A 20,445-nucleotide genomic window follows, 5' to 3' on the forward strand; every position below is an offset into this window, starting at 1 on the left:
TCAACCCTATTAGACATCAGAAATATTAGACATTAGCAAACATAGAACTCTTACCATAGGATTTTTTGTTAAAATAAAGCCATTTTTTGTGGTCCCCTTTATTTAGAAAACTATCGAAAAAGAATCGAAATACATTTTGGTACCGGTACCAAAATATTGGTATCGGGTCAACCCTATTAGACATCAGAAATATTAGACATTAGCAAACATACAACTCTTACCATAAGATTTTTTGTTAAAATAAAGCCATGTTTTGTGGTCCCCTTTATTTACAAAAGTATCGAAAAAGTATCGAAATGCATTTCGGTACCGGTACCAAAATTTTGGTATCGGGACAACCTTATTAGACATCAGAAATATTAGACAATTAGCACACATACAACTCTTACCAAAATATTTGTTGTTAAAATAAAGCAAATGAAGCCATTTTTTGTGAACCCCTTAAATTAGAAAAGTATCGAAATACATTTTGGTACCGGTACCAAAATATTGGTATTGGGTCAACCATATTTGACATCAGAAATATTAGACATTAGCAAACATACAACTCTTACCATAAGATTTTTTGTTAAAATAAAGCCATTTTTTGTGGTCCCCTTTATTTAAAAAAGTATGGAAATACATTTTGGTACCGGTACCAACATTTTGGTATTGAGACAACTCTTTTAGACATTTTCAAACATACAACTCTTGTGTCCATGACAGCTTGCACACATCCTCAGCCGATGCTCCCGCTCAATTCCCCAATTAATTAAAGGGAACCACGTTCTGGGAGGACCCCTGGGGGCCTCCTCTCCAACTTTGCTTCCACAGATAAGTTGACAAAAGCACAATGCCGGCCTTCAGGAAAAAAAAAATACAAAAATCTCCCGCATGCAAAGAAAACACCACAATCTTCGACGTATTTATCAGTCCAGCACATTGTCGCCTGCAACCTGATAAGAGGTGATGGCGCTCAACATGTATGCAGCGCCATCTCAATGTCACTAAGCTCATTTTCATTTAATCAAAGTGGCGACGAGCTCTAGCATCAATGACATCATTATTCTTTTTTTTTTTTTTTTAGAGGGGGGTAAAAAAAAAAAAAAAAAAGGCAATTACACACGGTCATGAAAAACAGTACAAAACCCCGTTTCCATAAGAGTTGGGAAATTGTGTTCGATGTAAATATAAATGGAATAAAATTATTCGCAAATAATTTTCTAACCATATTCAGTTGTATATGCTACAAAGACAACATATTTGATGTTCAAACTGATAAACAAGTTGGGAAAGGTGGCAATAAATACTGATAAAGTGGAGGAATGCTCATCAAACACTTATTTGGAACATCCCACAGGTGTGCAGGCTAATTGGGAACAGGTGGGTGCCATGATTGGGTATAAAAACAGCTTCCCGAAAAAAATGCTCGGTCTTTCACAAGAAAGGATGGGGCGAGGTACACCCCTTTGTCCACAACTGCGTGAGCAAATAGTCAAACAGTTTAAGAACGACGTTTCTCGCAAGAAATTTAGGGATTTCAACATCTAAAGTCCATAATATCATCAAAAGGTTCGGACAACCTGGAGAAATCACTCCACGTAAGCGGCATGGCCGGAAACCAACATTGAATGACCGTGACCTTCGATCCCTCAGACGGCACTGTATCAAAAACCGACATCAATCTCTAAAGGATATCACCACATGGGCTCAGGAACACTTCAGAAAACCACTGTCACTAAATACAATTGGTCGCTACATCTGTAAGTGCAAGTTAAAGCTCTACTATGCAAAGCGAAAGCCATTTATCAACAACATCCAGAAAAGCCAACAGCATCTCTGGGCCCGGGATCATCTAAGATGGACTGATGCAAAGTGGAAAAGTGTTCTGTGGTCTGACGAGTCCACATTTAAAATCGTTTTTGGATATATTCGACAAAGGGGAAGCGAACTATCCAGATTGTTCTCGACGCAAAGTTAAAAAGCCAGCATCTGTGATGGTATGGGGGTGCATTAGTGCCCAAGGCATGGGTAACTTACACATCTGTGAAGGCACCATTAATGCTGAAAGGTACATACAGGTTTTGGAGCAACATATGATGCCGTCTTTTTCATGGACGCCCCTGCTTATTCCAGCAAGACAATGCCAAGCCACATTCAGCACGTGTTACAACAGCGTGGCTTCGTAAAAAAAAGAGTGCGGGTACTTTCCTGGCCCGCCTGCAGTCCAGACCTGTCTCCCATCCAAAATGTGTGGCGCATTATGAAGCGTAAAATACGACAGCGGAGACTGTTGAAGGACTGAAGCTCTACATAAAACAAGAATGGGGAAGAATTCCACTTTCAAAGCTTCAACAATTAGTTTCCTCAGTTCCCAAACGTTTATTGAGTGTTGTTAAAAGAAAAGGTGATCTAACAGTGGTGAACATGCCCTTTCCCAACTACTTTGGCACGTGTTGCAGCCATGAAATTCTAAGTTAATTATTATTTGCAAAAAAAAATAAAGTTTATGAGTTTGAACATCAAATATGTTGTCTTTGTAGCATATTTAACTGAATATGGGTTGAAAAGGATTTGCAAATCATTGTATTCTGTTTATATTTACATCTAACACAATTTCCCAACTCATATGGAAACAGGGTTTGTAATATTAAGCAATGGAACAGGATTCGTGCCTCCTTAAAAGGTTTGAGGCTGTGCGATGATGCAAACTTCCTAATGAAGACAAGTGAGAGTTGCACGTGGCATCTCTGTGATGTGCAGCGTTGCACAATTAGCGAGTTCCCACACGTATTAGACACTAATAAATCAAAAACCAACCGAATTAGGCGCCCGTGCGTAAAAATAAATAAAAAAAAATCAATTCTTAAGGGTGCGGTAACAAAAGGTCTTCATCAAAGTATTGATTTCTTTTACATAATTGACTTGTCCCCGTGGAGCTAAAAAAAAAAAAATAATAATAATAATAAAAAAAGACCCCCCCTCCCCCCTCCTAACTCCTTGTATCCATCTTGATTAGTAAGCCAAACACCAAAAGAACTCCCTCCAGCTCTTCCGTCAAGAACATATTGAAGAGAGCACAGAAGATGCAAGAGGGAGCGCAAAATGAAAACCTCACAAACGCTGTCAAAAACCATCAAAGGTAACATTGCCGTGTAGCAGAGTCCTTTGTGATGGCTGCTTGTGATATTTAATAATACTTACAAACCATAACTTCCGGAGTTGGTGCACAATTCTGCACGATTGTAGCCTCGAGCAACCACAAGTTTGCTGGCAAATGTTACAGGAATAAAGAACTATTTTGGGAGGAAAACACTTAAAAAATACAGAAATATTATTGAGGAAAACAGTATAAAATGACATGAAAAAAGGTGCAATTTCACAAGAAGAGTGACAGGACTCTCACTATTATGTTAGATCCACTATGGACTGGACTTTCACTATTATGTTAGATCCACTATGGACTGGACTTTCACTATTATGTTAGATCCACTATGGACTGGACTCTCACTATAATGTTAGATCCACTATGGACTGGACTCTCACTATTATGTTAGATCCGCTATGGACTGGACTCTCACTATTATGTTAGATCCACTATGGACTGGACTCTCACTATTATGTTAAATCCACTATGGACTGGACTCTCACTATTATGTTGGATCCACTATGGACTGGACTTTCACTATTATGTTAGATCCACTATGGACTGGACTCTCACTATTATGTTAGATCCACTATGGACTGGACTTTCACTATTATGTTAGATCCACCATGGACTAGACTCTCACTATTATGTTAGATCCACTATGGACTGGACTTTCACTATTATGTTAGATCCACTATGGACTGGACTTTCACTATTATGTTAAACCCACTATGGACTGGACTTTCACTATTATGTTAAATCCACTATGAACTGGACTCTCACTATTATGTTAGATCCACTATGGACTGGAGTCTCACTATTATGTTAGATCCACTATGGACTGGAGTCTCACTATTATGCTAGATCCACTATGGACTGGACTCTCACTATAATGTTAGATCCACTATGGACTGGACTCTCACTATTATGTTAGATCCACTATGGACTGGACTCTCACTATTATGTTAGATCCACCATGGACTGGACTCTCACTATTATGTTAGATCCACTATAGACTGGACTCTCACTATTATGTTAGATCCACTATGGACTGGACTCTCACTATTATGTTAGATCCACTATAGACTGGACTCTCACTATTATGTTAGATCCACTATGGACTGGACTCTCACTATTATGTTAGATCCACTATGGACTGGACTCTCACTATTATGTTAGATCCACCATGGACTGGACTCTCACTATTATGTTAGATCCACTATAGACTGGACTCTCACTATTATGTTAGATCCACTATGGACTGGACTCTCACTATTATGTTAGATCCACTATAGACTGGACTCTCACTATTATGTTAGATCCACTATGGACTGGACTCTCACTATTATGTTAGATCCACTATGGACTGGACTCTCACTATTATGTTAGATCCACTATGGACTGGACTCTCACTATTATGCTAGATCCACTATGGACTGGACTCTCGCTATTATGTTAGATCCACTATGACTGGACTCTCACTATTATGTTAGATCCACTATGGACTGGACTCTCACTATTATGTTAGATCCACTATGGACTGGACTCTCACTATTATGCTAGATCCACTATGGACTGGACTCTCGCTATTATGTTAGATCCACTATGACTGGACTCTCACTATTATGTTAGATTCACTATGGACTGGACTTTCACTATTATGTTAGATCCACTATGGACTGGACTTTCACTATTATGTTGGATCCACCATGGACTGGACTTTCACTATTATGCTAGATCCACTATGGACTGGACTCTCACTATTATGTTAGATTCACTATGGACTGGACTCTCCCTATTATGTTAGATCCACTATGGACTGGACTCTCACTATTATGTTAGATTAACTATGGACTGGACTCTCACTATTATGTTAGATCCACTATGGACTGGACTCTCACTATTATGTTGGATCCACTATGGACTGGACTTTCACTATTATGTTAGATCCACTATGGACTGGACTTTCACTATTATGTTAGATCCACTATGGACTGGACTTTCACTATAATGTTAGATCCACTATGGACTGGACTCTCACTATTATGTTAGATCCACTATGGACTGGACTCTCACTATTATGTTAGATCCACTATGGACTGGACTCTCACTATTATGTTAGATCCACTATGGACTGGACTCTCACTATTATGCTAGATCCACTATGGACTGGACTCTCACTATTATGTTAGATCCACTATGGACTGGACTCTCATTAAATATCCCAGCAACATTCTCCAAATAATTCTTTAATTGTAATATATTTTGTTAGTTGTTGGGAACTGAGTTGCTAGGTCCTGTAAGGATAATTTTGTGGTTTCTTATCTTATTGGCCTCAGTGAGTACCCCTGATGTCCTTCCTTTGTCCACACATGTTCTGTCAGTGCTGGCATCATAAATAACTCCTTGACTCTTTCATATTATATCACAAAATAAAGCAGCCACGGTCCAGTTTGAAGAACAGTCGTCCGCCTTTTCAGTCGTTTGATCCCGCTTTCACACGACGGAGCAGACACTCGATTAGCGAGACCGGCAAATTGCATTCGTCTAATCTTGTCGTTTATTTAAACAGCCAATCGCCCACAGCTCTCAGACGTCTTTTGTGTCTCGGCGTCTCCTTTTCTTTTTCTTTCCTTCCTCCGGCGGGCGTTTGACCTTGTCGGAAAGGTTGTCTTAGCGACTCCCTTTCAGAGCGGGACCACGAGAGCGCGGGTCGTCCTCGGTGGTTGCTGAGATATTAAAGGCCTACTGAAAGCCACTACTAGCGACCACGCAGTCTGATAGTTTATATATCAATGATGAAATATTAACATTGCAACACATGCCAATACGGCCTTTTTAGTTTACTAAATTGCAATTTTAAATTTCGCGCAAAAGTATCATGCTAAAACGTTGCGCTATGATGACATTTTGGTCCAGCACCGTTCCCAGCTATAAGTCGTCTCTTTTCATCGCGTAATTCCACATTATTATGGACAACTGTGTTGCTGAATCTTTTGCAATTTGTTTAATTAATAATGGAGACGTCAAAGAAGAAAGACGTAGGTGGGAAGCGGTGGATTGCGGCCGCCTTTAGCAACACGAACACAGCCGGTGTTTCCATTCCCGAAAGATGACGTTGAAGCTTTACTATGGAACGGAGCGGTCAAGCGAACATGGTTCCCTACCACATGTCAACCGGCAGGTTTCGGTGAGAAAATGGTGGTGATAAGTCACCATAGGGACGGCGTGGCGCAGTGGGAGAGTGGCCGAGCACAACCCGAGGGTCACTGGTTCAAATCCCACCTAGAACCAACCTCGTCACGTCCGTTGTGTCCTGAGCAAGACACTTCACCCTTGCTCCTGATGGGTGCTGGGTAGCGCCTTGCATGGCAGCTCCCTCCATCAGTGTGTGAATGGGTAAATGTGGAAGTAGTGTCAAAGCGCTTTGAGTACCTTGAAGGTAGAAAAGCGCTATACAAGTACAACCCATTTATCATTTATAAGTCGGCTCTTACCGTAGACATGAGCGGAGCGTTTGCGTCGCTCCTCCTGCACCTGTCAAAGAGGCAGCTGCGACTCACTTGCCTCCTCCCACCGGCCGCCCCCGACCGTCGGATGCTTCCACCGTGGAGGAGGGGAAAAAATTCAGCCCCACCGGCTGCCTTCGCTTCGTCGAGAAACGTGGCTTAACTCGGAGACACTGGCGGTCACCATACCCGTGGCCACACCCCTCCGACTTTAAAGTTGTATAGGTACGACCATATAATCTCACTAAAACACTAGCAACACAATAAGCAGATAAGAGATTTTCCAGAATTATCTTAGTAAATTTGTCTAATAACATCTGAATCGCTCTGCCGTCTCGTTTTATTTTGTTTTTTTCTAGTCCTCCACTCTCACTTTCCTCATCCACGAATCTTTCATCCTCGCTCAAATTATCGGGAAATCGTGGCTTTCTCGGTCCGAATCGCTCCCGCTGCTGGTGGCCATGATTGTAAACAATGTTCAGATGTGAGGAGCTCCACAACCCGTGACGTCACACGCACATCGTCTGCTACTTCCGGTACAGGCAAGGCTTTTTTATTAGCGACCAAAAGTTGCGAACTTTATCATCGATGTTCTCTACTAAATCCTTTCAGCAAAAATACGGCAATATGGCAAAATGATCAAGTATGACACGTAGAATGGAGCTGCTATCCCCGTTTGAATAAGAAAATCTAATTTCAGTAGGCCTTTATCGTGAGCTGCTTGCCTCCCAAAAAAGACAAAAAAAACACCAATTTGACCTTCATTTTTTTAAAAATAGACACACAAAACTGCCCTTCTGTTTGGTTATTTCCCCTTCATTGTTATATGTACCGGATGTGACATTTGAATATACAGTTGTCATCAAAATTATTCAACCCCCACACAATTTTGGTGTTTTGGCAAGTTGGACATTTTTTCCGTATTTTGTTAATAGTCATATCAAATAAAGATGCGTCAAATAGACAAATGCAACTTGTATTACAACATTATATACCAAAAAGTGTAATTTCAACCCCTTGAAGATCTTGACTCTTAAGAACAGAATTCGAATAAGGTATTTTCAATCAGGTGTTGAAAACACCTGTAGATGTGATTAGAACCATAACGAGCAACAATTAAACTGATTGGAAAAGACTGTGACTCTCAGCTTCTTGTAGATGGTCAATGGTGTATTTGCAACATGGTGAAGTCCAGGGAGTGGTCAAAGAAGTCAAGAGAGGAGGTCATTTCTCTTCATAAGAAAGGATATGGATATAAGAAAATTCCAAGAGACACAGTTGGGAGCATAATTCGCAAGTTTAAAGCTAAAGGCACAGGGGAAACACTACCTGGGCGTGGTAGAAAGAGGATTCTGTGTGTGTACAGTGGTGAAAACCCCCCGGGTAACAGCTGAGGAACTACAACAGGACATTGCAGAGGGGGGAACGCAGGTTTCGTCCCAGACAATAAGACGCACACTACGAGATGAAGGCCTCCATGCCAGAACTCCCAGGCGCACCCCACTTCTGACTACCAGGCACAAGAAAAATTGACTCCAGTATGCCAAAAAATCATCTGGAAAAACCCCAAAGGTTTTGGGAAACTGTTCTATGGAGTGATGAGACAAAAGTGGAACTCTTTGGGCCTATGAATCAACGTTATGTCTGGAGGAGAAAAAATGAACACCTTGCCTACTGTTAAGCATGGTGGAGGGTCAATCATGCTCTGGGGCTGTTTCTCTGACTCAGGTACCGGGAATCTCCAGCGCGTTCAAAGCGTTTTCCGTTCGGGCTCCAGTACTCTGGAATGCCCTCCCGGTAACAGTTCGAGATGCTACCTCAGTAGAAGCATTTAAGTCTCATCTTAAAACTCATCTTTAAATAGACCTCCTTTTTAGACCAGTTGATCTGCCGCTTCTTTTCTTTCTCCTATGTCCCCCCCTCCCTTGTGGAGGGGGTCCGGTCCGATGACCATGGATGAAGTACTGACTGTCCAGAGTCAAGACCCAGGATGGACCGCTCGTCGGGACCCAGGATGGACCGCTCGCCTGTATCGGTTGGGGACATCTCTACGCTGCTGATCCGCTTGAGATGGTTTCCTGTGGACGGGACTCTCACTGCTGTCTTGGAGCCACTATGGATTGAACTTTCACAGTATCATGTTGGACCCGCTCGACATCCATTGCTTTCGGTCCCCTAGAGGGGGGGGGGGTTGCCCACATCTGAGGTCCTCTCCAAGGTTTCTCATAGTCAGCATTGTCACTGGCGTCCCACTGGATGTGAATTCTCCCTGCCCACTGGGTGTGAGTTTTCCTTGCCCTTTTGTGGGTTCTTCCGAGGATGTTGTAGTCGTAATGATTTGTGCAGTCCTTTGAGACATTTGTGATTTGGGGCTATATAAATAAACATTGATTGATTGATTGACATTATGAATTCTATTTCCTAGCAGGATATATTAGCTGCAAATGTCATGAAGTCAGTGACGAAGCTGAGGCTTGGGAGACGTTGGACCTTCCAACAGGATCCCAAGCATACCTCCAAATCAACATCAGAGTGGTTGCAGAAGAAGGGCTGGAAGAGTCTGGAGTGGCCTTCACAGTCGCCAGACCTGAATCCTCTAGAAAAGCTGTGGTGGGACTTGAAGAAGGCCGTTGCAGCACACAAGCCCAAGAATATGAAAGAACTGGAGGCCTTTGTCCAAGAGGAATGGGCTAAAATACCTGTAGATGCTTGCAAGAAGCTTGTGTATCACCTCTGAAGGATGTCATTACTGCCAAAGGGTGTTCTACTAAGTACTAAAGATGCATGGAACTAGGGGGTTGAATCATTTTGTCAATGAGATATTAAGAAAAATGTCCTTTTTTTGGTATTTTGTAAAATACAGTGTTACAATTTAAGTTGCATTTGTCTATTTGACACATCTTTATTTGATATGACTATAAACAAAATACGGAATAAACGCCCAACTTGCTAAAACCCCAAAATTGAGTGGGGGTTGAATTATTTTGATCGCAACTGTATGTGTAGACCAGGGATTCCCATTACGTCGATGGCGAGCTACCAGTCGACCGCGGGGGGTGTGTCAGTCGATCTCCAGCCAGGCTTTTAAAAAAAATAGACCTAAAAATGAGTGATCATCAATCTTCACCAAGACGTCACTTAAATGACATTCACGGTACCGGAGGGTCTTGTGAGATGACGCTGGCTGCTGCAAGATCATTATTATGAAAATATGACCGAGAGGAAGACGAGAAACACTTTATTTCAACAGACTCTCGCGCCGTACCTTCCGTCAAAACTCTAAAGGCCGACTGCACATTTCCTATCTTCACAATAAAAGCCCTGCTTCATGCTGCCTGCGCTAACTAAATACAGAGTCTCGGAAAACTGGCGTGCACAAGCGATCCCTCAGAAAGCTGGCGTGCACAGCACTTGTGCACGCCAGCTTTCCGAGACTCTTATTTTGTTAGCGCAGGCAGCATGAAGCAGGGCTTTTATTGTGAAGATAGGAAATGTGCAGTCGGCCTTTAGAGTTTGGACGGAAGGGACGGCGCGAAAGTCTGTTGAAATAAAAAGTGTTTCTCGCCTTCCTCTCCGTCATTTTTTCATAATAATGAACTGGCAGCAGCCAGCGTCATCTCACAAGACCCTCGGGTGCCGTGAATGTCAATCAAGCAAGCTACGGAATTTGCCGCCAATGTTTTTCTTGTAAAGTGTATGGAAGCTGGATGAATTAGATGCCAAAAACCGACCACTTTCATGTGGTATTGTACAGAAAGGACCACTTTTTTTCTCCTCCATTTGAAAATGTGGGCGTTATCATCATTACTGTCTGATTCCAATCAATGCAAGTCATCAGAATCAGGTAATACACCAACTTATATTCTTGTCTTTGTGAAAGAAAGACATCTATATGTGTTACACATGCTTGTATTATCATTAAACACATTTAACTTGTTTACAAAAATGTCTCTTTCATAAATAAATGAATATAAATGATATATATAAATGAGGTAGATCCCCTCGAGTTGGTCAATTGAAAAGTAGCTCGCCTGCAGAAAAAGTGTGGGCACCCCTGGTGTAGACTGTAAAACAATCCACTCGTCCAGCTTTGAACAAGTGAATCCTTGCAGCGGCATATAATAAAAAGGTAATTAGCAGTGGCTCGGGTTGACCTTTGAACCTGAATAGCACGACCCGGCACTCACCCTTAGAAAGGAAGGGAAGCCCACGCCGTAGTAGCCCACCGCGAAGTAGTCGGGTTTGGGCCGGATCACCTTCACAATGTTTTCGTAGAACTGGGCTTGCTTTCGCTGCATCGGGACGACATTGGTGTTGAAAAATACTTTCATTGATTTGATGACAGCTGTTATTAAAGCCGCACTTACCAAGGATGCACTAAGCTGCTCAAAATCAAACATTTCATTCTCGTACTGCTCCGCTAGTTCCTTCCCCAAAATGATGGCTTCCTCCCACATCTGTAGAGCAAAAAACAAAACCACATACATTTTAACAACATTTTTTATGTAAATAAATGGTAAATTGGTTGTACTTGTATAGCGCTTTTCGACCTTCAAGGTACTCAAAGCGCTTTGACACTATTTCCACATTCACACACTGATGGAGGGAGCTGCCATGCAAGGCCCGAACCCAGACCCATCAGGAGCAAGGGTGAAGTGTCTTGCTCAAGGACGCAACGAGGTTGGTACAAGGTGGGGATTGAACCAGGAACCCTCAGGTTGCTTTCACGGCCACTCTCCCGACCGCGCTACGTGACACTTTTAGCCAATCACACACAGGAAGGAAGTCATTGTGGAAAAGGTCCAATACAAAAAAAAAAAAATTATTGAGAAAGAAGGAAATAATCTGTGATAAAAATGTACAGAAATAAAAATATACATAAAAGTACCGTATTTTTCAGACAATAAAGCGCACTTACAATCCTTTCATTTTCTTAAAAATGGACAGTGCGCCTTATAGTCCGGTGCGCCTAATGTACGGAATAATTCTGGTTGTGCTTACCGACCTCGAAGCAATTTTATTTGGTACATGCTGTAATGATAAGTGTGACCAGTAGATGGCAGTCACACATAAGAGATACGTGTAGACTGCAATATGACTCAAGTAAACATCGGCAACATTGTATATCCATCCATTTTTCTACCGATTATTCCCTTTTTTGGGGTAGCGGGGGGCGCTGGCGGCTATCTCAGCTACAATCGGGCGGAAGGCGGGGTTACACCCTGGACAAGTCGCCACCTCATGTTCCATTGAAAATATAGAATATTACACACGGCGCTCAAAAATCGATCAAAATCTTTTTGTACGACTTTGGTAAGCTCTGAAGCCGTACCGCTTGATGGAATGTCGGCGCATTAAACATACCAGTATTATTATGGTGTGTGGGTATAAAATAAGACATATTATCTGGTGTTTTGTTTCGCAATATTATGCAAAAGCAACTTTTCTTACCTTCTGGTACCTGCTGATCTGTATTTGGGATCTGCATAAGCAGAGGTGGGTAGTAACGCGCTACAATTACTCCGTTACATATACTTGAGTAACTTTTGGGATGAATTGTACTTCTAAGAGTAGTTTTGATGGAACATACTTTTACTTGAGTATATTTACAGAGAATAAACGCTACTTTTACTCGGCTCCGTTTATCTACATTCAGCTCGCCACTCGCTACCGATTTTTATTGATGCACGCTTTGTTTTGTTTTGTCAGAAAGACTTTCGAAGTAAGATCTAAAGCATGCCTGCATTTCACCAATCAAATGCAGTCACTGGTGACGTTTGACTCCGTTTCACCAATCAAATGCAGTCACTGGTGACGTTTGACTCCGTTTCACCAATCAAATGCAGTCACTGGTGACGTTTGACTCCGTTTCACCAATCAAATGCAGTCACTGGTGACGTGTAAATCCGTTTCACCAATCAAATGCAGTCACTGGTGACGTTTGACTCCGTTTCACCAATCAAATGCAGTCACTGGTGACGTGTAAATCCCTTTCACCAATCAAATGCAGTCACTGGTGACGTTTGACTCCGTTTCACAAATCAAACAGAGCCAGGCGGTCACATGATTAACTGCACTTTTTATTTTTATTTTTTATAAACCTTTATTTATAAATGTCAACATTTACAAACAGTTGAAAATAATAATCAAAGTAAGTATAAAAACAGTACAAAGCAGTATAAAAACCGTACAAAATAGGGCCAGGGGGTTGTAAATTTAAAGAAACTAAAATAGAATGCAAAATAAAATAAACAAAGTGCAAAGCCTTAACTTAAATTTGGAACACAGCATCATCGTTTTCACAGCTTTTTGGTTGTTTGAGTGTTTTAATGTAGAGTTCTAAATCTTTTTTAAAAGCACAAAAAACAGGTCGGGTATTGAGAAACTTACATTGATGAATATAAAACTTAGCCAATAGTATAATAAGGTTGCAAAGGTAAAATTCTTTGACACATTTTTTTTCAATACAGTGTAAAACCAAATATATATTATTTAATATATATTATTGTTTTAGTTGCTTAAGAGATATTCCTGGCTCTGAATTTGTTCATTGCTATTTTTCTGTTTTTGTGCATTACTTGTTGCCGTCATCATTAAACGAACAGGTTACTCATCAGTTACTCAGTAGTTTTTTCACAACATACTTATTACTTTTACTCAAGTAAATATTTGGGTGACTTTACTTGAGTAATACATCTCTAAAGTAACAGTACTCTTACTTGAGTACAATTTCTGCCTACTCTACCCACCTCTGCGCAAAAAATGCGCCCTTCCGCCTTTGTAGTCCGTGCCGACTCCGTAGTCGATAAGCTTCTTCTTCTTCCTCTATCTTCTATTTATGGGACATTCATCCTCCGCTGTTGCCATTTCTAATATAAAGTAGTGTAAAGTTCTTACTTATATCTGTCAGTAAACTCGCCATTAAAGCGCTAAAACATACCGGTGTAGTGAGTTTACATTATTCACCCAAGGAACTTCAGAGAGTTCCGCTCGGACAGTTTTTCACGGGACACACTTCAGTCAAACATGAGAGATACGTGTGGACTGCAATATGACGCCAGTAAACACCAAAACTTTAATTGTTCCGTTGAAAATAAAAAAAACGATACACACGGCGCTCAAAAATCCGTCAAAATGTTTTGGTATGACTTTGAAACCGCACCGCTTGTGTGGTGATGCTCTATCTATTTGGAAAATGTTGGTTGCGTTCCATTTGAGGACCAGCCAAATGTTGCTCAGTATTACCTTGCCCTTGTCAAAGTAATTGATAATCTCCTGGTAGAGCTGGTCCTTCAGCTGGCACTGAGTGGAAGCATGGTAACCATCCCGCTGGGTCAGGTGGGCCGCGCACGCCTCGTCGGACCACTGCGGGAAGAAAGGACGGGTTTAAAAGACGGCCTTCAAAACAAGGAAGGGCCAGCATGAGGCCGCCTGGTGGCTGCTCATTGATCGCCCCAACAGCTGCGCCGCGGCATTTACATGCTAAAAGGATTTACGCTGATTGAAGGAGCTGGCTGCTGACCCCGTCATCGACAAAAGACGGGACCAGCCCATCAGCAGTTATTACTATTAACTGGGGAGCTCATCATTATCACGGGGGTCCGGGGTATCATTTATTAATACACACAAACTGAAAATGTCCATTTACACATAGAAATGCTATTACCAGGGGAACACAATTGACAGAATGTGACTGTGGGACCTGTTTGTGTGATGTAAAGACTCCATTAAGGGCGCCACATTGTAATATATTCATGACTATTCATGGCGGGGGGGGGGCTTTATCCCCAAGATGCATGACCGTGCGTACCTTGAGCAGCTTGGCGTGCAGCAGCAGCGTGTAAGCCGCCTCCGTGTAGTTGTCGCACTCTTTGTGGAGGTCGCACAGCTTGTACAGGTACCTGATGGGACGGACAAACACACACTGGTTATCATTTGGAATGGGGACCGAGTTTTTGTTCATGACTTGTGGGGACCACCCTTTCTGCAGGTTGTGGAGGCATAAAAAAATGAGGTAAAATGACCACTGCCCAGTTAGCTCATACACGTCTTTGAATCTCTGGATTGAAGAAGTAATGTGCTGTTCGTACTTACTGAGGACCCTGAGGAAAAAATAGTTAATATGGTTAAAGGGGACCAAATTTAAATAATTTTGTACAGCACAACAGCTGTCCTTAAAGCAAATCATTTAAAAAGGTTTCCCTTTAGGGGACCTGTTTTTTGATCCCCATACCGTTAGAAGTACCCTAAAGGTTACTGTGTAAACAGAGCGATGTCCCCATTAAGTCAGCATTGCCGGAACACACACACACACGTACACACACACGCGCACGCACGCACGCACACACACACACACACACACACACGTTATCAGTTGGAATGGGGACCAAGTTTTTGTTCATGACTTGTGGGGACCACCCTTTCTGCAGGTTGTGGAGGCATAAAAAAATGAGGTAAAATGACCACCGCCCAGTTAGCTCATACACGTCTTTGAATCTCTGGATTGAAGAAGTAATGTGCTGATCGTACTTACTGAGGACCCTGGGGAGAAAGAGTTTATATGGTTCATGGGGACCAAATTTAAATAGTTTTGCATAATTCACACAAATTTGTACGTAACTACTGCGGACCGTTTGAAAAAAAAAGTTCAAATTAAATATGACACCATCCTCAGAGTACAGCACTACAGCTGTCCTCTCATAGGAAGTTTCACCAATTAAATGTTAAAGCAAATCATTTAAAAAGGTTTCCCTTTAGGGAATCCTGTTTTTTGGTCCCCATACCGTCAGAAGTACCCTAAAGGTGACTGTGTAAACAGAGCGATGTCCCCATTAAGTCAGCATTGCCGGAATACACACACACACACACACACACACACACACACACACACACACACACACACACACACACACACACACACACACACACTGGTTATCAGTTGGAATGTGGACCAAGTTTTTGTTCATGACTTGTAGGGACCACCTTTCCTACAGGTTGTGGAGGCATACAAAAATGAGGTGAAATGGCCACTGCCCAGTTAGCTCATACACGTCTTTAAATCTCTGGATTGATGAAGTAATGTGCTGTTCATTATTACTGGGGACCCTGGGGAAAAAAGAGTTAATATGGTTAAAGGCGACCAAATTTAAATAATTTTGCATATTTCACATATTTGACAACTGAGGACCATTTGAAAAAAAAAGTTCAAATTAAATATGACACCATTCTCAGAGTACAGCACTACAGCTGTCCTCTTATAGGAAGTTTCACCAATTAAATGTTAAAGCAAATCATTTAAAAAGGTTTCCCTTTAGGGAATCCTGTTTTTTGGTCCCCATACCGTTAGAAGTACCCTAAAGGTTACTGTGTAAACAGAGCGATGTCCCCATTAAGTCAGCATTGCCGGAACACACACACACACACGTACACACACACACGCACGCACGCACACACACACACACACACACACGTTATCATTTGGAATGGGGACCGAGTTTTTGTTCATGACTTGTGGGGACCACCCTTTCTGCAGGTTGTGAAGGCATAAAAAAATTAGGTAAAATGGCCACTGCCCAGTTAGCTCATACACGTCTTTAAATCTCTGGATTGAAGAAGTAATGTGCTGTTCGTACTTACTGGGGACCCTGGGGAGAAAGAGTTTATATGATTCACGGGGACCAAATTTGAATAATTTTGCATAATTCACACACATTTGTACGTGACTACTGAGGACTATTTGAAAAAAAAGTTCTAATTAAATATGACACGATCCTCAGAGTACAGCACTACAGCAGTCCTCTTATAGGAAGTTTCACCAATTAAATGTTAAAGCAAATCATTTAAAAAGGTTTCCCTTTAGGGGACATGTTTTTTGGTCCCCATACCGTCAGAAGTACCCTAAAGGTGACTGTGTAAACAGAGCGATGTCCCCATTAAGTCAGAATTGCAGGAACACACACACGCGCACACACACACACACACACACACACACACACACTTGTTATCAGTTGGAATGGGGACCAAGTTTTTGTTCATGACTAGTGGGGACCACCTTTTCTACAGGTTGTGGAGGCATAAAAGAATTAGGTAAGATGGCCACTGCCCAGTTAGCTCACACACGTCTTTAAATCTCTGGATTGATGAAGTAATGTGCTGTTCATACTTACTGGGGACCCTGGGGAAAAAAAGAGTTAATATGGTTAAAGGGGACCAAATTTAAATAATTTTGTACAGCACTACAGCTGTCCTCTTATAGGAAGTTTCACCAATTAAATGTTAAAGCAAATTATTTAAAAAGGTTTCCCTTTAGTTGACCTGTTTTTTGGTCCCCATACCGTCTGAAGTACCCTAAAAGTGACTGTGTAAACAGAGCGATGTCCCCATTAAGTCAGCATTGCCGGAACACACACACACACACACACACACACACACACACACACACACACACACACACACACACACACACACACACTGGTTATCAGTTGGAATGGGGACCAAGTTTTTGTTCATGACTAGTGGGGACCACCTTTTCTACAGGTTGTGGAGGCATAATAAAATTAGTTAAGATGACCACTGCCCAGTTAGCTCATACACGTCTTTAAATGTCATGATTGAGGAAGTAATGTGCTGTTCATACTTACTGGGGACCCTGGGGAAAAAAAGAGTTAATATGGTTAAAGGGGACCAAATTCAAATAATTTTGTGCAGCACTACAGCTGTCCTCTTATAGGAAGTTTCACCACTGAAATGTTAAAGCAAATCATTTAAAAAGGTTTCCTTTTAGTGGACCTGTTTTTTGGTCCCCATACCGTCAGAAGTACCCTAAAGGTGACTGTGTAAACAGAGCGATGTCCCCATTAAGTCAGCCTTGCCAGAACACACACACGCACACGCACGCACACGCACACACGCACGCACACACATTATCATTTGGAATGGGGACCGAGTTTTTGATCGTGACTTGTGGGGACCACCCTTTCTACAGGTTGTGGAAGCATAAAAAAAAAAATGAAGTAAAATGGCCACTGCCCAGTTAGCTCATACACGTCTTTAAATCTCTGGATTGATGAAGTAATGTGCTGTTCATACTTACTGGGGACCCTGGGGAAAAAAGAGTTAATATGGTTAAGGGGGACCAAATTTAAATAATTTTGTACAGCACTACAGCTGTCCTCTTATAGGAAGTTTCACCACTGAAATGTTAAAGCAAATCATTTAAAAAGGTTTCCTTTTAGTGGACCTGTTTTTTGGTCCCCATACCGTCAGAAGTACCCTAAAGGTTACTGTGTAAACAGAGCGATGTCCCCATTAAGGCAGCATTGCCGGAACACACACACACACGCACACACACATACGCACACACGCACGCACACACATTATCATTTGGAATGGGGACCGAGTTTTTGATCATGACATGTGGGGACCACCCTTTCTACAGGTTGTGGAGGCATAAAAAAAATGAGGTAAAATGGCCACTGCCCAGTTAGCTCATACACGTCTTTGACTCTCTGGATTGATGAAGTAATGTGCTGATCATACTTACAGGGGACCCCGGGGAAAAATAGTTAATATGGTTCATGGGGACCAAATTTAAATCATTTTGCAGAATTCACACACATTTGTTCGTGACTACTGAGGACCCTTTAAAAGAGCGAGTGCAGTACCAGCTACAGCCCGATGAGGGGGCTGCTGTGCAAATGTCTCACACTCAAACTAACCAGTAAACATGTCTTATGGGCCAAAGCTTAAAAATCACTTAGGCATCTTCGGAATGGATTAAAAAGGTTTCCCTTTTTTGGTCCCCATACCGTCAGAAGTCCCCTAAAGGTGACTGTGTAAACATCGCGATGTCCCCATTAAGTCAGCATTGCCAGAACACACACACACACACACACATATGCTTCAACTCTAAATCAAACAATGCAACTACTTATAGTAATTAAGAGAACCTTTTCAAAATGCACGCCAGGAAGTCCTTACCTAATGTACATCTCCTCTCTGTCGATCTCCTTGTAAAAGTTCTGCGAGGACAAAGAGAGACATGGTTCATTAAAAAGCGCCTGTATTTTTTGTGAAGCTTGAAAGTGTATTAAATGGTAAGTGGGTTGTACTTGTATAGCGCTTTTCTATCTTCAAGGTACTCAAAGCGCTTTTGACACTATTTCCACATTCACACACTGATGGCGGGAGATGCCATGCAAGGCCTTAACCAGCACCCATCAGGAGCAAGGGTGAGGTGTCTTGCTCAAGGACACAACGGACGTGACGAGGTTGGTAGAAGGTGGGGATCGAACCAGGAACCCTCAGGTTGCTGGCACGGCCACGTTCCCAATTGCTTCACTGCGTATTAAGTGTAAGAACAGGGGAAGTTCTCTACATCTCACAAAAGGAAGTGCACCCTTCACATTTCAAGTCAAATTGTACAGAAAGTGTATACACTTTAGAGTAGTCAATGTGCAGCATTTAAAGCAGTTGCATTGCCCATTGCGAATGAATCAACACACCGCCCAATTGTTATCTAAATTAAAAAAATAAAGACAACTTCAAAATTGTTTTTGGGCCAAAAATAGAACACACAGATTCTGAAAATACTACAATAAAAATATAGAAAAAAAATACCGGCAGTGGTGAAGTTTAGGTCCACGAAGGAGAGAAAAAAGTGAATTATTCATTATATATTCATTCCTTGACTTTACATGTACAACTTTCCTTGATGCTGCCACAGAAAGACGCGTTTTATTCCACTCCCTCCGTCGAGATTTTCCCACCAAACTTTTTATACTGTGCGTGAATGCACAAAGGTGAGCTTTGTTGATGTTATTGACTTGACCACCAAGGACTTTTTTTCACTGCTGGACTCTAGAAAGAGGTTCCGCAGCCTCCGTAGCAGAACCTCCAGGTTCTGGAACAGCTTCATCCCTCATAGGACTCTTGAACGCATCATAATAAGCCCCTCAATTCCCCCCCCCAAAAAACGGATTAACTCGCTGGAATATAAACACAATATAACATACATCCATAAACCTGGATGCATATGCAAAAGTGCAATATATTTATATGTACAGTAATCTATTTATTTACAAACGCCGTTTCCATATGAGTTGGGAAATTGTGTTAGATGTAAATATAAACGGAATACAATGATTCGCAAATCATTTTCAACCCAGATTCAGTTGAATATGCTACAAAGACAACATATTTGATGTTCAAACTCATAAACTTTATTTTTTTTTTGCAAATAATAATTCACTTAGAATTTCATGGCTGCAACATGTGCCAAAGTAGTTGGGAAAGGGCATGTTCACCACTGTGTTACATCACCTTTTCTTTAACAACACTCGATAAACGTTTGGGAACTGAGGAAACTAATTGTTGAAGCTTTGAAAGTGGAATTCTTTCCCATTCTTGTTTGATGTAGAGCTTCAGTCGTTCAACAGTCCGGGGTCTCCGCTCTCGTATTTTACGCTTCATAATGCGCCACACATTTTCGATGGGAGACAGGTCTGGACTGCAGGCGGGCCAGGAAAGTACCCGCACTCTTTTTTTACGAAGCCACGCTGTTGTAACACGTGCTGAATGTGGCTTGGCATTGTCTTGCTGAAATAAGCAGGGGCGTCCATGAAAAAGACGCCACTTAGATGGCAGCATATGTTGTTCCAAAACCTGTATGTACCTTTCAGCATTAATGGTGCCTTCACAGATGTGTAAGTTACCCATGCCTTGGGCACTAATGCACCCCCATACCATCACACATGCTGGCTTTTTAACTTTGCTTCGATAACAGTCTGGATGGTTCGCTTCCCCTTTGGT

The 20,445-nt window shown here is 41.8% G+C and overlaps 1 protein-coding gene across 2 annotated transcripts in view; it reads right to left on the reverse strand.

Moving 5' to 3' along the window:
- Positions 1-20,445, reverse strand: part of dock1 (dedicator of cytokinesis 1) — a 537,727-nt gene that overhangs the window by 74,158 nt on the left and 443,124 nt on the right. For both annotated transcript variants that reach the window (XM_061907548.1, XM_061907547.1), the window contains exons 36-40: positions 18,616-18,656; positions 14,447-14,537; positions 13,882-14,001; positions 11,004-11,093; positions 10,824-10,928 (exon numbers count right to left, since the gene is read on the reverse strand). In XM_061907548.1, the coding sequence (XP_061763532.1) occupies positions 10,824-10,928; positions 11,004-11,093; positions 13,882-14,001; positions 14,447-14,537; positions 18,616-18,656 (447 nt within the window). The remainder of the gene's footprint in view (positions 1-10,823; positions 10,929-11,003; positions 11,094-13,881; positions 14,002-14,446; positions 14,538-18,615; positions 18,657-20,445) is intronic.

Source organism: Nerophis ophidion, linkage group LG08 (assembly GCF_033978795.1).
Source record: "Nerophis ophidion isolate RoL-2023_Sa linkage group LG08, RoL_Noph_v1.0, whole genome shotgun sequence".
NCBI classification, from domain to species: Eukaryota; Metazoa; Chordata; class Actinopteri; order Syngnathiformes; family Syngnathidae; genus Nerophis; species Nerophis ophidion.